The sequence below is a fragment of the Puntigrus tetrazona genome, chromosome 7 (assembly GCF_018831695.1).
Source record: "Puntigrus tetrazona isolate hp1 chromosome 7, ASM1883169v1, whole genome shotgun sequence".
Classification (NCBI taxonomy): domain Eukaryota; kingdom Metazoa; phylum Chordata; class Actinopteri; order Cypriniformes; family Cyprinidae; genus Puntigrus; species Puntigrus tetrazona.
Window position 1 is genome coordinate 32,175,168 of NC_056705.1, and position 13,729 is coordinate 32,188,896.

General features: G+C 37.8%; 1 protein-coding gene across 1 annotated transcript in view; it reads left to right on the forward strand.

Moving 5' to 3' along the window:
* Nucleotides 1-251: 251 nt before the first annotated feature.
* The window catches only part of LOC122347976 (serine/threonine-protein phosphatase 2B catalytic subunit alpha isoform), a 94,026-nt gene continuing 80,548 nt past the window's right edge, over nucleotides 252-13,729 (forward strand). The window contains exon 1 of the mRNA XM_043243202.1: nucleotides 252-606. Coding sequence (XP_043099137.1) covers nucleotides 546-606 — 61 coding nt within the window. The 5' untranslated portion in view covers nucleotides 252-545. The remainder of the gene's footprint in view (nucleotides 607-13,729) is intronic.

Genomic DNA, 13,729 nt, shown 5'->3' on the forward strand with positions numbered 1-13,729 from the left:
CTCATTAAGGTAATACATACAATTTGCATAAATGGTCTGAAATTATGTGCATGCAATACACTGATACGTATTAATGTAATGCATCGATATAGACATGAAACGTGCAGTTCTCTGCAAAGTAGTCTTGAAAATGTTTACTGAAAACTGTATCCTCCCTTCTTCAAAGTCCAGTACAGAATTGTAACATTAAAATTACAGACACGTATGATTGACATTACAGCAGGCCATAGGGGAGGCGCATCAACAAAGCGGCAGGGGGCTCTCCACCAATGCCATGCGCCACAGAATAGTGGGCGTGCACAATACGGTTGTACGGTTTGGTTGCGCTAGCTGAGAACTTGACACAGTGTTGCAGTAAATCAGACAGAGCTACAGTAACAGCGCTGAAATTTGTCACCCTGTTGCAAGTATTTTTGGCTAGTGATACAAGCGAAAGATATCACCGCCGTCTCCTGTTTGGGTAAGAGTTGAGTTGTTGAGCAAGGAAGTACATCGGGATCGTTTTCAAGAACAGTTTCAGAGAGAATCGACACATTTGACTGGAAATGTCTGAAAACAAACCAAATGATGATCCGAAGTTATCCACGACGGACAGAGTGGTTAAATGTAAGTAGAAATCCCATGTCACTCCAAATGATCGGTCTCAGAGATGATTTGATGTGTGAAAAGCTCGAGATGTCAGTGGTAACGTGTCCCTGCAGCGAGCAGGCGTCATATGGTTCGGTAATGCTCTCTAATATGAGATCTGCCCATGGAAAATGGGTGGCAGCCTGCTGTATTGATAAAAGTAGGAAGTAAAGGTAGTTGCTGTTATGACAGAGTTGCTTGCATAGTTTATTTGTCATTAGAAACGCGATATGAAGCCTCACTTTTCAAGGTAACAAACCAGTATAATTTAATATTTGCTCTAGTTATGGTTTATGCAAAGTGTTTTCTTTTGGACGGAAAAATAAATACTTGCACAATACTCGAAAAAATCAAACCTTACGCCAAGGTTGTAGATCTTACATAGCTGTTTTTATGACATGGGGATCATTTTGGACAACAGGCAGCATATGACAGGTTGGGGCCCCTGACTGTTCAGAAACAATCCCTCTCAGTGGGGCTTCGCTTCAACAGACACACTTGCAGTCATGTTCCATTTGTTCTTCCTCATTATGGCAATCGCTATCATTATCATTTGTTGTTACTGTAGCTTCTCATCACAATGGGTTATATTTTCCAACACAAAACACTTTGCTGTGCGTTGATGTGCCAAAGCTAATGAAGAGCAGAATGCGCCCAACACATGGTACAATGTTTTCATGTTTTCATTCAAAATAATGTGCAATGAACGACTGGCTTGTAATAGCTTTTGCAACCGTCAGGCATAATGGTGCGGCAAATCCAGCGGTAAGGGAAGCTACATCTCAAACGCTCTGACAACAACCCTTTACAGTAATAACCATGCAACAGCCACTTTTTTTCCAACATGTCCTCGCTGAAGTAATTTGGCAGCCAGACTGTGGTACTATAAGTGTGGAGATCTGATATGAATTGATTGCTTTCCTAACTTGCTTACCTTTTTTCCCCTCCCATCAACTCTTACCGTGGCCCCTGCAAAACTTAAATTTCCTCTCGCTGGTTATAGGGTGGAAATGCGAGGTCTGGGAGTGCTTAAGGAAGGAGTTGCGCTTAAATGTTTATTGAGATTGTTGAAAATAGTTTCAAGCTTGATAAGAGAAATCTGAATAATAAGAGCCCCGGAAGTCCTCCATGTTCATATATGGTCTTTTAAAGAGTTAGTGGATTTATGTTCGCTTATGTCAGGATTGTGCTATTATCAGCAGCTCTTTAAGAAATAAAACCTTAAAAGACTATAGGAGACATGTTTATGCTTTATTTTTGTAATATGTTGTTAAACCTTAAATGTAGATGCTGTGATAAATTGCATGTCATTCTCGTTCTTTTATTTCAACGTAACATTTGACTCTCGTAATTAGTTTTGTGAGTTTAAAATGCTGTTGAAAATACTAGGGCTGAGCGATATCGATATATTTGCACATCTCATCAGTAAAGCCGGTTCTTTGATTAGCGTCAAATCTCCATCCCTGTTCTCAAATGAAGCGGCAGTTAAGACACAGAGCTATAGATTACTGACAAGCTACCCAATATTGCGTTCAGTTTCCCAGGTGATTCACTGGAGTGGTTTATTAACTGGCATTTGAAAACAGCTGATGGAGATTTACCGCTAATCACAGAACCTTTACTGACATAATGTGCATGAACAATATATCTCGCACAGCCCTAGAAAGCACAGGCATTGTAAGTGCAGCATTATTATTCAGATAATATTTATTCAGCTGCCACAGCTCGTCTTCTTTTCCCGACAGTTATAGTTCAGTCTTTAACATGTTCATAGCAGTAACAAAATATCACCCTAGAATTTTATGCAAAATGCATGAATAAACCGCCCCCCCACCACTCGAAGGGCTGCAGGGCAAGTTTGATTAGATGGATAAGCTCGATTTGAGTATTTGAGTGAAGAATTTAGCACTGATGTGCTGATTATTTTCTTTTGTAGCTTCTGTTAGAGCAGCACTCAATCAGAGAGATCTATTATCTGCCAGTTGCTCTAAGCTGTGGAGAGATAAAGCTTTTAGTGGAGTGTCCTTGCTTTTAAATGATTCTCAGCAGGCAAGGAGCTTTTCCATAATGTTGTGTACTGTCAGTACTGCTAATGCTAGTAGAGCCTTTATGTGTTCAGAAAGAGGTTCATTGGCCAAGGAGGAGGCTAACAGGCAGGCAGGCAGACAGACAGACAGACACTGGAAAAGGCACTATGGGAAAAGTTGTCATATTTAATCCCATTGTTCATTCTTATGCACTTCTTCAACTCAAATGATGTTGGTTCTTGTGCTGGAGCTTGTGTTTGGCCACTAGTTTGAAAGCTGATAATTCTGTAACTTTCTATGAAAACTATGACTCCAATAAGTCCAATAAGAATCAAGACTAGGTGCTAAATTATTTTATAGGTTCCACAGAATAAATGTGTTTTTATTTGTATTTTGTAACACTGACATTTCAACACGGCATGCACTTTCTAGCGATTATTGTCGATTTTTTGTTTTTAAAAGAGCTATATAATTGATTGATTGATTTCAATCATACCGTCATGTGTTTATGTCTCATCTCTTAATATATTTTATATTCTTTCTGAAATCTAAATACTTTTAAATCTCATCTTAAACATAAATGTTAATGTGTAAAATCCGATCATGCTGCTCTGAGATTCCTGGCAGAATGACTTAGGTCTGCACATACCCATGCGTTTATAGTATAAATGCTATAAAGAAGTTATTTATAGTATGGATGCACCAAAATTTCAGCCGCCAAAAAATGAAAATGCAATTTTTGGATGAAATGTTGGTGCATCCCTACAAAATATGCTAAATGATATATGGTATGCCCACCCTGTCATTTTGCAGGTTGAAGCTCCACTCTGCTCAGTGAATGTGCATCTCTTCGTACAGTAGGTAAAATAGCCTAGCGCACATGATCAAAGTCCACTTAAATAACAAAGCTATGTAGTATACTTGTTCCTGTATATAATAGCGCTACTGTGCCGTAACATACTGTAGTACAGCTGACGCTACTCTTTCGTGACAGTTGCAAGCTGAATTAATAAACTATTGTTCCTTATTAGTTCATGTTATCTGTAGTAGTTAACTAATATTAACTAATGTACCCTATTGTAAAGTATTATCATGATTAATATAGCCTAAATTCTTTCCATTTTTGTTACTTTCAGTAAGAGGGTGGTTATTTTAAAGGCATGTTTTTATTTATTTTTATTCAGTACCTTTAAAATCGTACAAAAACACCTCATTTAATAAAATAATAAATGATAATTGCAAAGCATTTTCTTTTGGAAAGCTGTTTCAGTTTTGGTTTTCAGCCAGTTGCATCCAGAATATTTGTGTTCATTTCGGTGCATCCCTAATTTTTAGTTTCAGCAACAGCTTGACAAAAACTAAACAAATGAACTAAACAGCAAAATTACCCTCAACGGATGAAAGAATATTAACAAAGATGATGCTTTCTTCAGTAGACTGGCTTTTAAAACTAATGTTTATTGTGAATATGAGACCTGAAGAATGAATTCCATATCAGATTTAGGTATTCACACTCGTCCAGACCATTTTTTTTAACCTATGATTTCTAATTAATTTCTAACTAACCACTGATTGCAGGTACAGTCCCTTCCTTGGGTTAACTGCATGTAGTGTGACTCCGTATGAAGTCAAGTATTCATAGAAAATGTTTGACATCATTCATCTTTGAAATGAAGTCATAATGGCGATTGGACAGAAGATGTAATTATCATGAGTAGTGATTTCAGTGAAGCTGTGATCAGCTGTAACCAGAGCTGTAGTTCACTGCGAAGATACACAATCGGCTGAAAAACGATTATTGAATTATTGAAAACGATTTAATTGATTTCATAATCATTTGATTATATTGTCTGTGATTATGAACACGATTTTGCATAGCTTGTCAGATAACTACTTCTCTGAAAGCAGGTGATGGAGATTTATTACTATATCACAGAACAGGCTTTACTGACAAAATGTGCTTAATGATTATGATTATGATAATGACTAATAGCATTCGATTTAATGGTGCAGCCTTTTGTGGTTATGTCATAAATAGTGTGTGTAGTCTGGATGTTACTTCTGTAGCCTTAACAAATAAGCTAAATTATAACACTTCACGATCCGATCCGATTCTGGGAGCCACAATATGATTCTTGATCTACAGTTTCTTCCCAAATGAATTCTTCTACTATGCAGGTACATCTAACTTTACATTTTAACCAAAATTGGAGTTTTTATGATTTTTTTTGTTTATATTTTGCTGGATTATCTGTGTCAGTACAGGATTGAATCGTGGTTTAACGATTCAATCCAATTACAATTATCATTATCAACTTAATATCATGATGCTTCACATTCTCAATTTTTACAGTTTTACTACGGCTACATTTTGTTTTAAATCAGATTTTTTTTTGTGTGTGCAAAATTTACTTTATTTTTTATTATATAAGCAAGGTACTTTTTAAAGCAATGACTTATTTAAAAGAAGTGTTCTTGGAATGTTTACAGACAATAGTTATGTTTTTTTCCCCTACAGCATTATTGCCGTTTGATTGTTATTGATTAGATCATAGAAAGTGACAGCTTTGACAGTCTGAATGCAGCGTAATGCACAAACCCATTTCGATACATCAGATGTTTTGTCCTGCCTTTCAACATAATGGACTGTGTGTACATTAATTTTGTTTAAAAGTATTTGAAAATGCAAGTGCATTAAACCACATCTGCTTCAGAACAAACATAAAGCGCACATGAGATTCTGTTAGTGCCCAAGTTTCTTGCATGTATTAGTACTGCATTCTGAATGTAATATGTAAAAACGGCAGGTGGAATCACACACTGTCAAGCAGCATGCACGTGTCTCACAGCTCAATACCTGTGCAACAAAGTTTGCCGCATCTCTAGTGCACACATGTGCCATATGCGGGGGGAAAAAAACTGCTCATTTTCACATTCAGAAGTTGTATGGATGACAGTTGCTCAGGTATATGCCGACTGAATGTTTGACTAAACTGCTGCTGCTCACAGACTTCATATCGGTTTGTGTTGTACTGGAGATCTTCTCCTACATTGCAGTCAGTGGCAAAATCGTTTCTGAGCATGTAGTGTCATGTCGTTTTCAGGTGGTGGATGTGTTGGAAATTTATGACACTCCTGCTGCTGTTGCCAAGATGCGAGGGCGACAAGAGTGAGGATGTTTTTCTGTCAGAAGTTCACTGGAAGAGAAGGAGAGAAAAGAAAGGATTGCAGAGTGTGTGCCCTTTCCTGCATTGACACTTTTACTTAATGACATTTTTCTTAGTCACTGCAGTTCCAACTCAATCCAACCTCAGCTGTGTTTCTCTAAAATAGATGCACTCGGCACAAACATGAAGACCTCTGTGCACTCCCACTCAGATCATTGTGCACTAAACCTCTCTGCCCCAGACGTTCTAGTAGAACAGTACACATTACTGTTCATCCTGTTTTCTGGCCTTGGACAGAATGTGTGAGAAGGTTTTCCTTAGGCATTACATAGACACCCCAGGGTCCTCCAGCTAGAAGAGGTTTGTCCATCTGTTCAGGATAGCAGGGTGGAGAATTGTGTGCCTGATATTCCAAAACTAATAAAGCAAAACTAATTCAGAGAAGCGTGTGTATATACATTTATTGCAGTGTGAAAAAATGTGTGACATACCTCTCATAAGTGCTTGTGTTCTTACAGATGATTGAGATAATCTTTTTTATAGACAGATTATAGCTGACAGGAAGGGAAGCAGTAGAGAGTCACTTTGGAGTGTTTTGGAGGAGCAGGTCAGGAATTGTTTTTGCTCCACCAGCATCACCTTATATTATATTATATTTTCTGATATGTAAAAATTTCTGAAACTTTCCCGGGTCAAATTTCTGGTTTTGCATACACTCTAATGAAAAATGTACATGTAGAAACATGCTTATAGCAAGTACAGACTTGAGCATGGTCTGAACCACTTACAAAATAATATTCTTCCAACCATCATCCTCCTGTTGTGTGCATAGTGATATAATTTAATCCTTCAGACAACAACAACAACAAAATTGTTGAGTTCTCATATGACGATACAGAATTTTGTACAAACTGCTTTCATAGAAGAATAATGATTGTTGACTTCAGCACATATTGAATAACTAACTAGTAAAGATAAAAAAGCTGCTATTGTTCACAGATGAATTAAAGCCCGAATTATGTTTTTTCGGGGCAGAGAACGATATTAGAGTCTTAAAAAGGCAGATTTCGATATATCCGACAATATAACATGATGCTGGTGGAGCAAATATTTATATATGGTGACTGTGCAGACCATGGGATGTGTTCAGCTTCACTTTCATGTTCATCAAACCGCTCTGTCACCAGTCTTGCTGTGTGTATCGGTGCATTATCATCTTAAAAAACAGCACTGCCTTTAGGATACAATGTTTGAATCATTGGGTGCACGTGGTCCTCCAGAATGGTTCGGGAGTCCTTGGCAGTGACGCGCTCATCTAAGTATTGGGCCTAGGGAATGCCATGATATTACAGCCCAAACCATCACTGATCCACCCCCATGCTTCACTCTGGGCACGCAACAATTTGGGTGGTACATTTCTTTAGGGCTTCTCCAAACCTTAACTCTTCCGGATGTGGGAAAGACAGTGAAGGTGGACTCATCAGAGAACAATGCATGTTTTACATTGTCCACAGCCCAAGATTTTCGCTGCTGACACCATTGAAACTAATGTTTGGTATTGGCAAGAGTTATCAAAGGTTTGGCTAAAGCAGCCCGACCATGTATATTGACCCTGTGGAGCTCCCGATGGACAGTTTTTGTGGAAACGGGAGAGTTGAGGTGCATATTTAATTCTCCAGTGAGTTGGGCAGCTGTGGATTTATGTTTTTTGGATACAATCTGGGTTAGCACCCGGACATCCCTTTCAGACAGCTTCCTCTTGCGTCCACAGTTACTCCTGTTGGATGTGGTTAATCCTTCTTGGTGGTATGCTCACATTACTCTGGATACTGTGGCTCTTGATACATCACAAAGACTTTGCTGTCTGGGTCACAGATGGGCCAGCAAGACATACACTAACAATTTGTCCTCTTTTAAACTGAAATTTAGTGTTGATTATGATTACCATACAAGGAACAAATATTTATAAGTAATGCAGAAGACCACAGTATTCGCTAGTTGTTAACATTACCACAACAGGAGGTAAAACAGGGTAAATACCATCACTTGGATGGAAAATATAGAAAATGTTATTTCTAAATGTTATGTATATGTGACAAATAAACACAGACTCGACTGAATGTATGTGTCCTTTTTTCTTTTGTGAAAGAACTGTTCATACTACATTATTTCTGGGTGACTAATCCTTAAAAATGTATATATTATGATCATATATCAATTATTGTAAAACATCAATGCTTTTGGTTTTATTTAACATAGCTGTTTTTATTAGGGATTACAAGTACACAAACTCTTCTCTCAGCTGCAGCTGTCTGTCATCCTCCATCCAGCATTCAAACTGTGTGTCCCATTCGGTTACAGCAGTCAGAATGATTAAAGAGCACTTAAGTCTCTTAAGAGCACTCTCTAAAAGATTCAAAGCTATCAAGAGAAATGTTCAGTATAGCATTGTGCAGATTTAATACACTACACATCAATATCTCAATACCGCTTAGAACTTTTGTATGCTGGAGGGCTGCGCAGCCTGGGCGCTGTGACTCAGTGTTGTTTCAAGTGCATCATTCTGCACACGGGATGCGCATCAACCCTTTGTGTTGGTCTGTATTGGAGCCTTTCGTGCTATAATACTTTTCTGTGCAATGATAGATTATTAATAGGACAGAACAAGAAAGACCATCTATCATATGTTGCTGCCTTCATTGCTGTGCAATACATTTGAAAGAAATGTCATTTAATTTTATAGTATATACTTATGTATGTAACAATACAAAGGGCAATGTGTAACATTTTACCAGAGTTAGTCAAACACTTTTAATTATATAGCGCTTTTAACAACACAGATTGTATCAAAGCACTGAACAGTATAAAATAGAAGTATACAATGACAGGGATGTATAATGACGAGATTGAACAATTTGTTATTAATTGCAGAGATGATCTCTGTAATCATTTTGACGATAATCACTAGAAAGTAAATGTCCCAACAAAGCAAGCCAGAGGCGACAGCAGCAAGGAACCAAAACCCCATCCATACAGAATGGAGAAAAAAAAACCTTGGGAGAAACCAGGCTCAGTTGGGGCCAGTTCTCCTCTGACCGGACGCCCAGCACTTAACTTCCAGTTCAATTTTAAACGCAGCTGTGTCAGATTGTGTAAATGACTTAGTGTGTGTGTGTGTTCTCAGATGAACATCATCTCTTAGTGCTGATACACCGTCTGATTTGGATACAAGCTGAGAAACAGAAACAGACTAATATTAGGGTAGATGCTATTCTTTTACCACGTCGTGAGTACATCGTGTTTTATGAGGAGTGTTCCTGGTTCCAGCTGATCTAATTAATGCAGCCTAACAATCCTTTAACGGATTTGAATAATAGAAGAGAATTTGTGTGTTGTGTGTAGGCTAGGTTAAAAAGATGTGTCTACAATCTGAATATTCAACAATCTGAAAATGAGCCTCATTGAGACCCCAATATCTCTGTGACTGAACAATGTAGGACCTTGAAAATAAAGAGAGAGAAAAAAATATTAAGAACTAGAATCTAAAATCATATTGTGATCTCTTTAATCTTTATAGTAATGTGAACTTAATAAAAATAATATTTATGGTCCTCAGGCAAATATGTTTAATGCAGTTGACAGAACAAAACTAAATTTTAGTTTTAGTTTTTTTAGTATTTTTATACCATGATTACAAAATTTGTCTAATTTTTAAAGGGGTTTATTTCATGTAAAAATGACCTAATAAAATAACTAGAATTTCTTCTGGGGTCTGAAATTAAGGAATCATGGGCAATATTGATAAATAATGAATATTTTGTTGAATGTATTTCTGTCTGGTTTAGGTCCGTCGTGGATCAATAAATGGCAATAAAACTGCCAGTAGTTGGCAGCAGGTCCCTGTTTTAATTAATGAAGCAGCTAAACAAGCTCTTACTAGGCATGTTAGAAACTTCCATGTAGGTCTATTGAGGCAAGTTGGAGCTAAACTCTGCAGGACACCAGCCCTCCAGGGCTGAGTTTGGACAGCCATGATCTTTTGAATCATTCAAATCAAATGATTTGATCAAAACGGTTGATTCAAAAGAAAAAAGTGCCTACATCCCAGTGTGCATACTTCTTAAATTCTGTGTGATATTAGTAGATGAATACTATTTAGGCAGGGTGGATAGCAGGCTATACACATTGGGACATAGGGAGTGAGTCCATCTGAATAGGTGGTCTTTCAAAAACAAATTAATTCAAGGAACAGAACACTGTGTTGCTTTGCGCTATAAAATTGATAGCACATTAGTTATTTTGTTTTTGCACACGTTATGTAATACACAAAATTAATAATCCAAAAGGGAGGATAAGGTTTTACAGAGGGGATGCTCTTTGTCTTTTTTTCAACCAGGGGGATTCTGTCCAATATGGTGCAAAAGGGTGTCATCTTTCTGAAGCCTTTTTTTTTTTTTAAACCTCATTTTATTTGGCTCTGAATATTGCTATTTTGACCCCAACCCATATATATGGCCGAGCATTAGAATGGGAAAGAAAGGTGATTTAAGTAACTTTCAACGTGGCATAGTTGTTGATGCCAGGCAGGCTGGTCTGAGTACTTCAGAAACTGCTGATCTACTGGGATTTTCACACACAACCATCTCTAGGGTTTACAGAGAATGGTCTGAAAAAAAAAAGAAAATATCCAGTGGGCAGCAGTTCTGTGGACGCAAATGCCTTGTTGATGCCAGAGGTCAGAGGAGAATGGCCAGACTGGTTCGAGCTGATAGAAAGGCAACTGTAACTCAAATAACCACTCGTTACAATGGAGGTATGCAGAAGAGCATCTCTGAACGCACAACACGTCGAACCTTGAGGCGGATGGGCTACAGCAACAGAAGACCACACCGTGTGCCAATCCTGTCAGCTAAGAACAGGAAATTGAGGCTGCAATTTGCACAGGCTCACCAAAATTGTACAATAGAAGATTGGAAAAACGTTGCCTGGTCTGATGAGTCTCGATTTCTGCTGCAATATACGGATGGTAGGGTCAGAATTTGGCATCAACCACATGAATGCATGGATCCATCCTGCTTTGTATCAACGGTTCAGGTTGGTGGGGGTGGTGCTGGTGTAATGGGTGGAGGGATATTTTCTTGGCACACTTTGGGCCCAATAGTACCAAATGAGCATTGTGTCAACGCCACAGACTACCTGAGTATTGTTGCTGACCATCTCCATCCCTTTATGACCACAGAGATGGCTACTTCCAGCAGGAAGACAATGAGTTCAGTACTCAAATGACCTCAAATGGCAAATAGAGCACCTTTGGGATGTGGTGGAACAAATCTGCAGCAACTGCGTGATGCATTCATGTCAATATGGAGCAAAATCTCTGAGAAATGTTTCTAGTACCTCGTTGAATCTATGCCAAGAAGGATTAAGGTAGTTCCAAAGGCAAAAGGGGGTCTAACCCGGTACAAGTAAGGAAAAGTATACACACTATGATATCTAATTGACAGTAGGTTTAGGCAGTCTGTCTGCTTCCTGACCTAGGCCTCGGTCAAATACAAACTTCACTACTGAAGGGATATTGACCACCTCTTTTCAACAGGTCAGGTACAGTCGTCTATGAAATTTATGTTGTTCTGTGGGCACCACTTAGACAACCAGCCATTACTTGACAGTAGTCTATCTTGTCACCATGGTAAGCAGGGAGGGGACTAGAGCATATTACAGTATCTGAGATCGTACTTGCAAGTTCACACATCTCCTTAATGTTATTTTTAGTGTTCTTCGATTGGCGAAAATAAGCATCATTAGTGCTGGCATGAATCACAGTCTTATTGAATTTACATATAGCAGTAATCAAAACCACTGGTATGTAGCTGGTTTGTCTAGTTCTTAAACTATAGCATATAGCTATATACCCATAGAGTTGTCCAATCATGCTCCTTTCCTTCATAGTTTAGCGATAACTTGCTTAGAGCTGTATGATATATTGTTTCAGCATCAATACTGTGATGTACTCATTTCATGATAGTTACATTGCAGTATGAGCAATGTTTTAAAAAGGCTACTGTTTGTTATCATTATATTGATACTGATTATTTGTTTTGCTCACCCACAGACACTACACATAGTCTACACTGGCCGCAGCTGCTGTATATAAATTCCCATTTAAATTTTTTTTTTTAAATCATTTTAAATTTAGCAGCAGAGCTACTGCAAGCATTTTTCAGTGCAAGAAATCCATTCGAAACTTGTGTGTCATTGTGGAGATTGCAGGTCATGGTTGCTTAGCAACGGCAGATGCCACGAAAATTCAAACTCCTAAGTGCTTTGGATAGAAGGAGAAAGCAACATGGCAGACTTTTTCCACATGATTTTAGGCGTGACATGAAAACGACCCCCCCATACTCTGTCTACGCTGGACGTGACAAAGTGACCATTCCCAATAATTTGAACTCTGTGTCAGTACGTCATAAATAGAACGAGGCATCAGTTTACCGCTGGGCATTTGTCATGACACACTACACTTGCATCCAGTGTAGTTAGACAGTATTACTGATTATAATTGGTTCTATTGTATTTACACATGTTTTCTCTGCACTGCTCATGTCCGGTGTAGACAGGGTGAGAGCCACGCAGATGCACGAGTTGCAGAACACTGAATTATGTCCATTTTTGTGTCTATTTGTGCCTGAAATGACACCTACACGTGAAAATGTCACAATGCAGGTCTCTGCAAGTATCCTTGTAAACACAGTTGCATATGGCTTAAGTGAAGGTCAAGAAAATGGATGTGTGTAACGGTATATTGGTTCACAGCAATTTAAATATTCAATTTTTATAAATATTCCAAAGACATTTTGTTTTTGTTTGTAGAAAATCACTTTTGTAGCTTTAACATATTTAGACCTATTAGATTTAATTTATACAGCAAAGATATGCATTGATATTTTGCATTTGATTAATCAAACATACTGTTAGACTTACCTGAAAAATATAAAGCACTATTTATTCAATTTGTATCTTTGTTTTGTTATATTTATTATCTATGCTCGTAATGTTTATGCCCTATGCTGATACTCACCAACAAAATCACCCCAATCATTGATTCTTCTTTTTTTCTTCCACTTTTTTTTCCCATTGAAAGAAAATAGGTTATTTACATGTTGAAAAACAAGGTGGATAAACTAGTCTTAAAAATGTCTTTTATCTTGAACATTATTAATGACAAGCGGATACTAGGGATGTCCCAATCTGATTTTTTTTTTGTGCCCCAGTTCAGGGTCATTGAAGCTGACAAATGTAAGAATGTCAGTCAATTAAATCTAAAGCAAGACGCAAACCAAAGCAAAGCATTATAACTATGACATCTCAGAGAATCTGAAAGCATATAAAAGTAGAGGATAAATTAATTTGGTACAAAAGTGTGCATCAAGTACACTAAAAAACAAAATGTCAACTAGTCCCCTTTGACTTACACACATTTGAGCTTTTTTTAATTTTAAAGGAGGTTGACAAACCCACTTAAAGGCTGTTATGACTGCTGACAAATAATAAGCATCTGAGGACAGCGGCTACCCATCAGTCAAAAAACTACTTGATCACCTCATGACAACTCGAGAGAGTACCTACTTTTGAGGCATAGTATAAGTTGCCAAATTGGGCATCCCATTTTGGAAAATAAGAAAAATTGGTGGTGTTTAAGAAAACAATCTGGTGAGTGTTTACTCAATGTTAAATTAGTATGGTGTTTCATGCACTTTCATTCATTTTTGAATTGACCATTTGCATTTAAACAAAATAGCTTTCTCCTTTGTTTTTCATTCAATTCCCCGTTTTATATGTATCGTTTCAAAACTAGCGCAATCCACTACAATTTACAGGAGCTGCTTGTTCTGAATAATCTAGAAGTAG